At 40.7% G+C, this 13,314-nt stretch overlaps 1 protein-coding gene across 11 annotated transcripts in view; it reads right to left on the bottom strand.

The window, feature by feature from the left end:
• abi2a (abl-interactor 2a) overlaps window positions 1-10,019 on the bottom strand; it is a 53,227-nt gene extending 43,208 nt beyond the window's left edge. For 2 of the 11 annotated variants that reach the window (XM_052142999.1, XM_052143001.1), the window contains exon 1: window positions 9,790-10,013. In XM_052142999.1, the coding sequence (XP_051998959.1) occupies window positions 9,790-9,906 (117 nt within the window). In that variant the 5' untranslated portion in view covers window positions 9,907-10,013. Of the gene's footprint in view, window positions 1-9,789 lie in introns of all 11 variants that reach the window. The other 9 variants (XM_052143005.1, XM_052143003.1, XM_052143004.1 and 6 more) reach the window with 9 other exon arrangements.
• Window positions 10,020-13,314: the final 3,295 nt, after the last annotated feature.

Below are 13,314 nucleotides of genomic sequence, written 5' to 3'. Positions count from 1 at the left end.
CCAAGCAAGAACACAGACAATTACTTTTTCACCACACTCTTCTCGATGTAAAAATACTACTTTTGAATTCCATGCCATTACTACAATGCAACCCAACAAAATACATGTTGTCATTGATCGCCCTCCAGGTCAGCTGACAAACTTTCGAGGTGTTGGATTTCCTGCTGTCCTCATTCCCAGAGGATGGTAGTCCACTTGTGGTTGTTGGTGATTTCAACATACACAAAAAGACAATCCCCAGGCCATTTATCTAAATGCCCTTCTGGCCTCATTTGACTTGGAAAGACTAAGCACCACAGCAATTCACAGATCGGGCAACCAGCTGGACCTCATTTTTACACTTAACTGTACCAATTCAAATATTCTTTTTACTCCTTTACATGTCTCTGATCACTACTTATTCAATTCAACAGAACTCTCCCATCTACATTAAAACAGACTCCACCTTTGGTTTCCTTTCACCTTAACCTCCATTCTCCTTCACCCTCTCGCCTGTTCACTGCTGTCTCTACCTCTCTTTCCACACAAAATGTATTTCCACCCTTGATGTAAACACTGCCACAGACACACTAATATCTACTTTGACAACCTGTCTAGACAACATCTGTCCTCTCTTCTCTAGGCCAGCATGTACTACACCACCCAGCCCTTGGCTCTCTGACGTCCTTCATGAACATCGGATTGACCTCAGGAGAGCTGAGATGGTGGAAATCAAAAAATCCAGCAGATCTAGGTATGTATCAGTCTCTGCTTGCAACTTTTTCAGATAATGTTAAATCTGCAAAAACTTCCTACTACCACAATAAGATCAACAGCACCACAGACACTCTCGATGTTCTCTCCTCTGACAGACACTGAGGTCTCTAAATTCCTCCTCTCCAACCACCCCACCACCTGTTCCTTGACCCAATTCCTTCTCACCTTCTCCAAGCCATCTCTCCATCCATCCTACCTGCACTCACACACATAATTAACACATCTCTACTAACAAGTTGCTGGATGACAATCAGTCAGGCTTCAAAAGTGGACACTCCACCGAGACTGCCCTGCTGTCTGTCACGGAGTCGCAACAGGCTAAAGCTGAATCCATATCATCTGTCCTGATTCTGCCGGAACTTTCTGCAGCCTTCGACACAATCAACCATCAGATCTTACTCTCCACCCTCTCTTCGCTGGGCATCACAGGAACTGTGCTTGACTGGATTAATTCCCATCTCTTAGGTAGGTCATTCAAGGTAGCCTGGAGAGGTGAGGTGTCCACATCAGCTACTTACTGGGGTACCTCAGGGTTCGGTGCTTGGGCCACTTCTCTTCTTTATATACACAACATCACTGGGACCCATCATTCAGGTACATGGTTTCTCTTACCACTGCTACGCTGATGACACGCAACTCTACTTGTCTTTCCAGCCCAACGACACCTCAGTGACTGCTCGAATCTCTGCCTGCCTGGCAGACATCTCGGCCTGGATAAAAGGAACACCAACTGCACTTAACCGGTCACAAAAAAAATTGTTGCACTTTAATCTTTTTTGAAAAATATTATGAATCTTTTAAGTTGCTTTGGATAAAAGCGTCTGCCAAATGAATAAATGTAAATAAATTAGTTACTACCATGGTCTATTGGCCAGAATATCCTGCAGTTATAAACTTTACAATGTTTGACCATATCAGACTAGCAATCATTGTGTTTGATGTTAACGAACATTGCCTAACTTTTGCAATATCACTCATTTCAAAACATCAATGTTTCCAATACATCAAAACAGCAGCATAAGATATGGCACTTAAATGCTCAGATGACACGTTTTCAGATATCAGTCTTTCTTTCGTCATTTATTTGTCCATTCACTCTGATAAGATGTCCTGTATTCATGTGTACACTGGTGTCTTGAACCACATTCATCCATGCAGATGAGCAGAGCCGAACCACAACCAAAACAATATCCTTTCGCAAGACACGTGTAGTTTTATTTAAAAAAAAAATAAAGGGGGCCCCAAGTGTTACACAGTGTAGCTTTAAGAAAGACTAAATACCTAAACAGCTATAATGAGGAGTCATCCATGGTCTTACTGTTATTATGGCATTACAAATGTGATGACAAAGTATGTCAGCTACCACCAAAGACCATTTTAACCCAGGAAAACCCTGATAGTGATAAATATTGATATAGAAATACATGAAAAACAATATTGTGTTACTATTTTTGGCCATTTTACCCAGCCCTAATTTCTCCTACTTTGTCATCTGCGAACCCTTCACCTTAAGGGATTATTCCAATACTTTCTCAACTTAAAAAAAAAAAAAAAGAAGAGGTCTAAAAAAAAGAAAAAACAAGATGTCTAAATGTGTGTTATTATATTGTCTCCATGGCTGCCTTTAAAACAAACATTTTAAAAAGGCGACAACCTTCCAAGATTCCATTAGGATTCTGAGCCGCCTACCCAAACATGGTTCCAATTACAAGTGGAACTCTCCTTTAGCAAGAGATAAATCAAAACAATCTGGAATGGATAAAGGATACCCTGCAACAAACACACACCTTAAATGCCCATGTAAATGCCTACAGGCCCTCTCTTCTCCATCATTATATCTATAAACCAAGCACTGAGACTCCAAGAGTACAGCCAGAAGCTGGTATTCATAGACACAAACATACACACAGAACTTCTCACAACTACTTTAACACAAACTAGGATTTGTTTCCTAGAGATAAGTAAAGCAATTGATGTGCCAAATGCCCCTTTAATTAACGGAGTTTGCACTCAATACAAGCGCAAAACTCTGACTCTTCCCATTATCCTTCACTTAGTGCCTCTCTCAGAGAAGTTCAAGCTGCGTGTGCTATGAAACTGGGGGCTCGACCACCCAAGTTGCTGTCTACGTATACCATTCCAAATTGGTCAAGTATTAGGTTTCAATAGCCACTTTTCCACCATCAGGCCAGTGTGAGCCAGTGCATCAACTGGTCAGCCTAGGCCAATATCCTCGTACCTCAAGCTGCGAGAACAAAAAAACGGTCTGCATTCCCACCCTGCGGCCAATACCCACCCTTAATACGCAACCCAGGTTCAAACTTCACACACCCCGCTCATTTCATAAGCAAGAGGGCAGCTTAAGTGGAGGAATCAGACAATGGAGACTAGCTAGCCCTTGAAATTAACATGGATTTGTACTGGGCTCCCAAATTATTATTTTTTTTTTTACATTTTTCCTGAGCGCTGTGTGCTGGATACACAACTTAGCAAGTCTGGTGACAATATCCTTAATCCAGTCTTCGTTTCGGCAGATGCCATCGATCTGATGTTGCACAGTTTCATTAGCCCAAATATTCAGAAGAGACCTGATTGTCTATTGACCAATACTGACGATTCTCCATTGATTGGTTGAGGAAAGCTTGTAGCTAGATTAAAAAAAATTGGGTAATGAGTATCTTGGTGCTGAAATCTCTGACCTGATTCAACAGAACTCCACCTATGACACTGACCCTAACTCAATCCCCAGTTGGCCGCCTTTGGCTCAAGGGTAATCGTCTGGCCAGGGTGCTTGGCCACTGGCCCAGAGGAAGCTCAATGAAGTTCCGGAAGTGACAGTGGGAACGCAACTGGACCTGGCAAGCACTAGCATGCCCTCATTTGGCCCGATAGTGGAAACACAGCTACTGAAGTTTAGTTAGGATGCCGCCTTAAGGCTAGGGTATACTTAGTTTTTCGCATTTCCATATTGCCCAAAGCACGGTTGAGCGCTCTAGCCTTTCAAAGTACACCCTACAACCACAAGCCCGTATGGACGTGTTCAATGCATGCACACCATGACTGCTTTGTGAAACCCTTTTGTACAGTCAAAACAACATTTGCAATTTTTTTGCCTTAATGTGGTTTATATTAAAAGGAGCCTTGCAGTGTGACAAATAAATCTTCAAAAGTACAAATATGCCTACAGTGATAAGAACCGAAGTATACTTTGGCCTATAAAAGGCAGCTGCCAATGTAGCAGCTGCACCCAACTCACTAGGTTTTAGAACGGTTTATCTATAAAAAAAATAAAAATAAAAAACAACATTTGAGCAAAATGGAACATTTAACTGCAGGGCTACTTTGGAAACATTACCTCTGTTTCACTTACGTCTCTGTTCTAAAAGTCAATAGCCTAAATACCTAAAGCCGGGCCTCTCCTCTAAAAAAATTCAAACAATGCCTTGAACAGCAAAGTGTTGAAGTGCAAGCATCAGTACGGAGTCTGCCGGAGAATCGGTATACTGCATCGGAGCACAGTGGAATAGTACAGCAAGAGCATTTTAGCTTTGCCAGTATGTGCAGCTATTGCCTTCTGCGGAGCCCAACAGTGCAATGCAAGAAACAGCCCGAGTGTAAAGGGAGTATACGCAGATGAGCCAAAACAGAATGACCACCTGCCGAATATGCTGTTAGTGCACCACATGCCGCCAAAACAGCGCCAAACCACCAAAGCGTGGACTCTACAAGACACATGGAGATGTCCTGTGGTTTCTGGCACCAAGAAAATTAGCAGCATATCCATCAAGTCCTGTAAGTTGCAAGATGGAGCCACCATGTATCTGACTTGTTGGTGCAGTACAACCCACAGATGCTCAACCGGATTGAGATCTAGGGAATTGAGGCCAGGGCAACACCTTTAACACTTCATCATATTCTTTAAACCATTCCCAGACAATGTGTGCAGTATGGCAGGGCACATTATTCTGCTTAAAGAGGCCACTGCCATGAAGGAGGGTACCTGGATTGCAAAGATGTTCAAGTATGTGGCACATGTCAAATTGAGGTCCACGTGAATGGCCAGACCTAGGGTTTCCCAGCAAAACATTGACCAGAGCATCACACTCCCTCAAACGGCTTGTCATCTTCCCACAGTCCATCCTGGTCCCATCACTTCCCCAGGTAAATGGCGCAGACATGCACAGCAGTCCAAGTGATGTAAAAGAAAATGGGACTCATCAGACCAGGTGAACTTCTTCCACAGCTCAAGGTCCAGTTACGCTCGTGTGCCCATTGTAGGCACTTTCGATAGTGGACAGCAGCCATCATAGGCACTCTAACCAGTCTGCGGCTACGCAACCCCATACACAGCATGGTGAGATGAACTGTGTGTTGTGATACATTCTTTCCATTACCATCGTTAAAATTTGAGACTTGTGCCTCAGTAGACCTTCTGTCAGTTCAGAACAGACGGGATGTCCTTTGTTGTCCTCACGCATCGATGAGCCTTTAGTGCCCAACAACCTGTCACCGGTATGTGGTTTGTCTGTCCTTGGACCACTGTGTAGGAACTCACCACTGCTGACCAGGAGCACAAGCCTTGCCATTTCAGAGATACTCTGACAAGGGCCAAATTTTTATGGCCAGACGACTGGGTCAAAGTTGCTCAGATCTTTTCTCCTGCCCATTTCTGCTTCATTCAACATATTGACTACAAAAACTGATTGTTCGTTTTCCATCTAATCTACCCAGACCTTGACATGAGGCCTTCTTAGGAGATGATCAATGTTATTTGCTTCACCTGTGAGTGGCCATAATGTTTTGGCTCATCAGTGTATATTCAACATTACAGCAAGGAAACAGCAATTAAAAAGAACTAGTCAATACAAATTTAAGCAGCATTTAAGTAACAATGAAATAAAAATCAGTAAAAGGAAAAAAAAACATTTTGGATCCTGCACTGTATGATTAACACAACATTCATAACAAATATTTTGAACAGCGAAGTCCTTAAACTCATACTGATGGTCTTTATAATTCATTTTATAACACTGGAAACTACATAAATTATAAATAAAATTACAGGTAATTGTGGAGCAGCTGTTGCCTTAAAGGTGTGTTTAATATTAAACAAAGTAAAACACTTTGAGAGGGACTGCACAGATGATTTTTAAGAACTCTGCTTTCAAAGGTAAAAAAAAAAGGACACATTGAGGAAGACAATCTCACTCAACAGTTAATACCCTTACAGTACAGAACAAACTGACCCTAGCAGCACTACACCACAAGACTCTAAATCTTGATTTTCATCCATTAGATTGACATACTGTAGGTAGTTGACACACAACCCATCTTTTTTTTTTTTTATGAAAAAAAAGTTTTTAGGTTTAAATTTAAATGTATATAGAGAAGTTTGTGTAATGATATATATATATATATCATGAAATATATAATCTATATGTCATGGGCCGGCCCTATATGATATATTATACAGGGCCGACCCGTGGCATAGGCGGTTGCCTAAAGGTGCGTACACACTGCCCGCGACATCGCGCGTGACAGCGACTCCATCCCATTCATTTTCAATGAGAGCACAGCGACTTCCGGCGACACGAGCTGTCGCGACCGTTGGCAACTAGATGTGGGCGTGTCCAGCGCCACGACGAAGTTGAGACAAGTTCAACTTTATTCAAATGAAGAGCGACTTACGGAAGCGACAGCCAATGGGAGAGCTCACGTGATCTCTCTCTCTCTCTCTCTCTCTCTCTCTCTCTCTCTCTCTCTCTCTCTCTCTCTCTCTCTCTCTCTCTCTCTCTCTCTCTCTCTCTCTCTCTCTCTCTCTCTCTCTCTCTCTCTCTCTCTCTCTCTCTCTCTCTCTCTCTCTCTCTCTCTCTCTCAAGATGGATGAAAGGCTAAATTCTTGCTGTTAGAAATTTCCCAGTACTCTATGATATGTCTCTTCCCACGTACAAGGACATTTTTAAGAAAAATACTGCATGGAAAGGTGTAACTGAGATCGCGGGGATTTTGTGGACCCAGGCATTTGCATTTTCGCCGCAGATAAACAGCCGCTATAGCAAACAGCACGCCTTGTTTCCCCATTCATCTTTGATATAAAGCATTTTATGTACCGATTCAATTTATATTTCCCTCCAAAATGTTTGTTAGTAGCGGCAAGAAAAGCGATTCGCTGTCAACAGCAATGGAATGGCATCCGTGAATGTCAATTATAAACGTTACTAGGCAACCAGTAGTGGGAACGCCCACTAGCGACTTCACCGCCAGCCACTGGCGACCTGCAGCGACAGTCGCTGGCAGTGTGTACGCAGCTTGAGGCGCGCACAAGTTAACAACTGTTCATGTCAGCCACTGATGTTTATTTACTACTTTAAAACAGCTAATTTAGAACCTAAACTGGCACGAACACTGTGGGCTGTTTTTGCCTGTTTTATTTAAGTTTAGTGAAAGTAAAGAGCAGTGCATTTTCTTTCAAATAAACTTAAAGCTTTTATAATGTTGTTTTAATTTCAGTTATATTGCTGCTTGCTTTCATTTCACCAATGAAATGAAACTCCTAAGTGTCAACCATGCAACTGTGCGTGCGCTTTCTCTTCAGAAAAAATTTCAATAAAATCCCTAGCGCTCAACAGGGCAATATCATGCTCAAAGAAAAGTGTGATGCAGCCACTCAGTGTCCATTCATGAGGCTGCGCGTGCCGTTTAGTGCCAGGCCTGTGAGCAAACCTTTTCAGTGATGAACTTTAATAAAATCCAAATAGATCGCACCAGTCGCACACAGGGGACACGCAAGCAAAACTGAGTGAGAGAGCAATATGTTTGTTCTTTGTAAAATGCTGAAGTCCCTCACACCTGTATGTGAATGTTACTCTAGCAGTAATCATTTATCAGTGACATGGAGCTGGTTTTATTCAGTTGTGTGCTGAATGGGATGCCAAATAAACCATTGACGAGACTCACATCATGACCAATAAGTGTGTAAATTGGTTGATAATGTTTTGAGAATAAAACAAGTAAATGGTTCCACTTTACAGCAAACGCATGAATCAAGCTACGTACAAGGTTATCCTGGAAGAAAACTTGCTTTCTTCTGCTCTGAGAATGTTCCTAAACTCTAAGGATTATTTTTTCCAGCAGGACAATGCTCCCTGCCACACAGCCAGGTCAATCAAGGTGTGGATGGAGGACCACTGGATCGAGACCCTGTCATGGCCAGCCCAATCTCCAGACCTGAACCCCATTGAAAACCTCTGGAATGTGATCAAGAGGAAGATAGATGGCCACAAGCCATCAAACAAAGCCGAGCTGCTTGAATTTTTGCATGAGGAGAGGCATAAAGTCACCCAACAGCAATGTGAAAGACTGGTAGAGAGTGTGCAAAGACACATGAAAGCTGTGATTGAAAATCAGGGTTATTCCATCAGTAATTGATTTCTGAACTACAACTTAAAACATTAGTATCATGTTTGAAAATGAATAAGAACTGGTTTTCTTTGCATTATTCAAGGTCAGAAAACACAGTATCTTTATTTGAGCAGTTGTCATTTTCAGCACTTAAATGCTCTAAATGACAATAGTTTTATTTGGAATTTGTGAGAAATAAAAGACACACACACACACACACACACACACACACACACACACACACACACACACACACACACACACACACACACACACACACACATCTCAGCTCTGGAAAAATTTAAAGGGTAACTAAACACCTGCTCAGAGTCTGACTCCACCCACTAGAAATATTTGAAAATGGAGGAAAAGTGGGCAGACCACGGCGGGATAGAGGGAACGAACCGAGTGCGGGGCTGAGTGTGTGGGGGGGTGGGGTAGGGGCACCTGAGACTCGTAGTGACGGATTAATTGACAGCTGCTGTCAGACTCCATGTTATTATTATTCCTCACACGGTCGCAAGACGACATGTACATGAATCTGGCGTGGTGAGCTGGAACCTGCCTACGTCAGCTGTCACCGCTTACGTCACGAAGTACCGCAACAGCCAATAGGAAAATTCAACTGCAGTAGCCACCGTTCAACCTGAAGAGGGCAGCACTCAGACGTTTTTACACCATATATTGTAGAATTAAAACACTTTATACACAAATGTCAAAAAAATTACTTGAATCAATGACCAGTACTAATAAAGCCCCATGCTTACAGATCATTAACTAAAAAAAGTTGGTTTAGTTACACTTTAAGAGACCACTGCAAAATTCTCTCTCTACATACACACACGTATATAAGTCCTACTTCATGTAGTCACTGAAAAAGATTATTTTAGGTTAAATTTCTTTCTTTTCTTTAGATGGAGTAAAACGTGTCATACATATAAACTTCAAAAAAGTAGGCTACTTATTACATGACAACTGTGTTCAAACAACGCAAATTCATGAGGGTAAAGCGGTTTCAGTGATTACACATTGAACAGAAAAAACTGTGTTTTGTGGCTTTATAGAAATCAGTGTTGACAACTTCTAGTTTCATATAACATCACCCTATATTGATAAATGGCTCCAGCAGTCTACCAAATTTCTTCTCCATCTGTTTCGCAAGTCTGCGTGATCATTGGTAACATCGACAGCGAGTGTCATCTGTCTATAAAATATGTATATAACTATTTGAAATCACCAACTTTTTTCTTTCGTACGGTATTGAACTGTAATTCAAAGCATGTTGGACTCGCGCGAAAGGATAGAACAGCCAAAGTTTCCAGTGCGCGAGATCATAATTTAATCCTTCCTGTCAGCGTGCTGCGACTCACTGCAAATCTGTGCGGCTCAAACCATCTCCGGCAAAAGTAGCCATCGCTTTATTTTACAACAACGCAAATGAGTGTTAAACACTTTTTAATGATACATCTTAATAATACGAAGCCGTAGTTGCATTCATGCACGTAGTCGGTGCTTAGCTTCAACAGATGAGCAACAGACAGCATAAACTGAGAGCACTTCTTACTACTGCTGCAGACATAAACTCCAAATCCGCGCTTATTTACATTCTTCCCAAACGCTTGGCACGCTCACCTGCACGTAGCTGCTTTCACAGTATTCGGCGACTCTTTCGAGGTTGGTGTAACTGTCCAGTAACGCCCTGCGACCCGCTGGAATTTCCTCCTCCAGCAGCATCTGCAGCTCCGCCATCTTTGCATCACTCCACGCGCCTGCCTTGAACAACGTACGGTGCGACAGGGCGTACGGCGGCTTCACCTCCCACTGAGCTTTTGGGAGAACCAGGGAAGCGCGTTAACGAATCCTACCATGACGAAGGATTTGCTCATTAATATGATTTATAACCGCTGACGACGCTTGGCAGATTGCCAGCCGTTCTAATTAATATTAATAAACCAGTCCTTCATCATAGCAGGACATTCTCATTTAGAGAAGCGAAGTGATTATGTAGAGTTTGCTATTTAATGCAGTGCTCGATACATACAACTGAACTGCAGTGCAGATCATAATTAAATGAGTCGTTATTTTAAAGAGGACATCCTTTCCTGTTATACCTTGTGTGTGGGGATATGTTTATAATATCATATATCATAGCATATCATATTTAAGCAATATCACACAAGCAAGAGTGCGATATGGCCCTACATCAGCACTGATATGATTCGGCCGCAGGCCGAGTGCCGTAGGTAATTATAGCAGTAGGCCTACTACTGATGTAGGGCCATATAGCACAATTGCGAGTGTGATATTGCTTAAATATTATTACATTGTATATTGCTCATATACAACAGTTCAATGAACAAGTAGCCTACATTTGTACATAGTACATAAAAACTCATGAATGACTAACAGATTCACTTTACGTCACCAACTGGCTCATATTACACACAAAAATGATCTTTTGCCACCACCTGCTGGCTAACATATGTAATTTCAAAAATAAAGACAGTAACTCCTCACACATATATGCACTATGCTTTCACTTTAGTTTAGAACAGCATGAACACAAGCGGAGTGATAAACACAGTGAAGCGTCTGAGTGCTGATGCTGTCACACCATCAGTGCTCATGGAACGTCTCTCGTCCAATCAAATTCGAGGACCGGAACTAACTGTGGTATATATATATATATATATATATATATATATATATATATATATATATATATAGATATAGATAGTATAGATATAGATATAGATATAACCTAGTCATAATTTACCCCTCTCAGAATTATTTAGTCTTTAATATCACATGAATGGAATGAATGTGGAGTAAAAGAGTGATGAACATCTCTACCAGGAGGCAAAAACTGAGAATCTCAGTCTCTGGGAATTTATCACATTTTGGGATCACATTCACATTCCTTTGGAAATTGCGCCCCCTGTGTTGTTACATTGGAAATTGCGCCCCCTGTGTTGTTACATCGGCACAGTTATTCACATTATTTCACTAGACTCAACTACATCTACATTCCTTCTCTGAATGGAATTGATCATTTTAAAAGGCAGGTGTTGTCCTTATTATTTACCTGTGCTCTAATATGAAATTTCAAGCAGTGACCAGTAATGACTATATGCTACAATACTTCATCTAAAGTAATAGTGTGTGTGTGTGTGTGTGTGTGTGTGTGTGTGTGTGTGTGTGTGTGTGTGTGTGGTGCATTCAACAAGTTTTCAGACCCCTTCGTTTTTTTCATAATATTATTTTATTTTCACACCAATCTACACTCCATACCCCATAATGACAAAGCATAAAACAGATTTTTTATAACTTTGCAAATGTATTAAAAAGGGGGAAAAATGAAATCACATTGGCATAGCAAGTAGTCTATTCAGACCCTTAAAGCCGTACTTAGTTGAAGCATCTTTGGCAGCGATTAGGGTTGTAAATTAGCGATCCCATATTTGCAGATACTTCAAAATCTTTCGAGATACAATTTCGATTTGATTCATTTCAGGGCCCTGCGATCGATATTCCAATATTATTTGCCTATTTTACACAATTAATAATTTATTTATTTTTTTCCCTCAAATGCAACCAAAATATAATCCTAATATTTTAAAGAGCTCTCTGAAAAGTGCACATTTAGTATTCACGGACTGTACTGATAGGGACTACAATACCCACAATGCAAGAGAGCAGTGTGGGGGCGGAAAGGAGGAGAGTAAAGAAAGAAGAGATGATACAGGGGCATTCACAAGAAATAAGGTAGGCTACTTCAGATGTTGAAAAAAATTATACAGATAATAATGTAAAAAATAACATCACACACAAGTGATCATCAATCGTTTGATTACAGCGTATTTTTCCGTTTAATCCAATTCAAAGTGCTTACATACCCTTGACTTGTTTCCAACTATTCGTGGTTTTTTTGGCTACAACTTCCACAGTTGTGATGAAAAATTATATTGTTAAACTGGGATTTTGTTAGTAAGGGTGTTGATGTTTAAAGCCTTATAACTGATGCTTAAAATGATGTTGTCAAGACATTTCACGTGATGGTTGAACTTCTCCATGGTACTTTAAAATAGCAAATTCTCATGTTAAAATTTAAATGGGTTGCATTTTTTTTTTTAGCCTTCCCCAGATCTGTGCCTCGACACAATCCTGTCTCTGAGCTCTGCAAGCAGTTCCTTTGACCTCATGGCATGGTTTTGCTCTGATATGCATTTTCAGCTGCGAGACCTTATATTGACAGGTGTGTGCCTTTCCAAATCATGTCCAATCAATAGAATTTGCCACAGATGGACTCCAATCAAAGTGTAGAAACATCTCAAAGATGATCCAGAGAAATGGGATGCACCTGAGCTAAATTTCAAGTGTCCTAGCAAAGGGTCTGAATGCTTGTCAAAGTGATATTTCAGTTTATCAAAATGTTTTTTTTTTTGCTTTGTCATTATGGGGTATGGAGTGTAGATTGATGTGAGAATTATTTTTAAGGCATTTTAGCAGAAGGCTGCAACATAACAAAATCTGAGAAAATGAAGGGGTCTGAATACTTTCTAAATGCACTGTATACATTCTTGTATTTATACAATCATACTGTATATATACTTATATATTTATTATACAGATTTTTTATGACCTTGTATGAATATAGAGACTGCATTGAATATATGCAATGTGACTTATATCTCTTAAAGGTGCGGTACGTAAGATTCAGAAACCTTTGTTATTAATGACACCTGTGGCCGTTAAGTGAACTGCAGCCAGCTACCTGTTGCTCGTGCTCGTGCTTGTGCACACACTCCAAAGGTATGTGAGCGAGCATCCAAAACAATGACATAACAAACAAAGAGACTGAATGTGATCCACCAGCATCATGCTGACAGATAAGGTAGCATAATTAAAATGACACGGTTATGATTGTTTTACTACAAACTTTGAGACTAAACTAAAACTACTTATTAGCTAACATAGCATACTGATACACACATATAGCTACATACTACCAAACTAAACCACAGAGTTTACTGTTGCACAGCACTGTTATGTTGCATTATTGTATGTTTTGTATGTCATATGTTGTACTACGATCAAGAAACCAGCGTATTTGCTTAAATGTATCCTGTATATCTGACTTTTAGTATAAAGAGAATA

The sequence above is a fragment of the Xyrauchen texanus genome, chromosome 14 (genome assembly GCF_025860055.1).
Source record: "Xyrauchen texanus isolate HMW12.3.18 chromosome 14, RBS_HiC_50CHRs, whole genome shotgun sequence".
NCBI lineage: Eukaryota > Metazoa > Chordata > Actinopteri > Cypriniformes > Catostomidae > Xyrauchen > Xyrauchen texanus.
The sequence above is the reverse complement of the archived record's forward strand: the minus strand, read 5'-3'. Positions and strand labels throughout refer to the sequence as shown.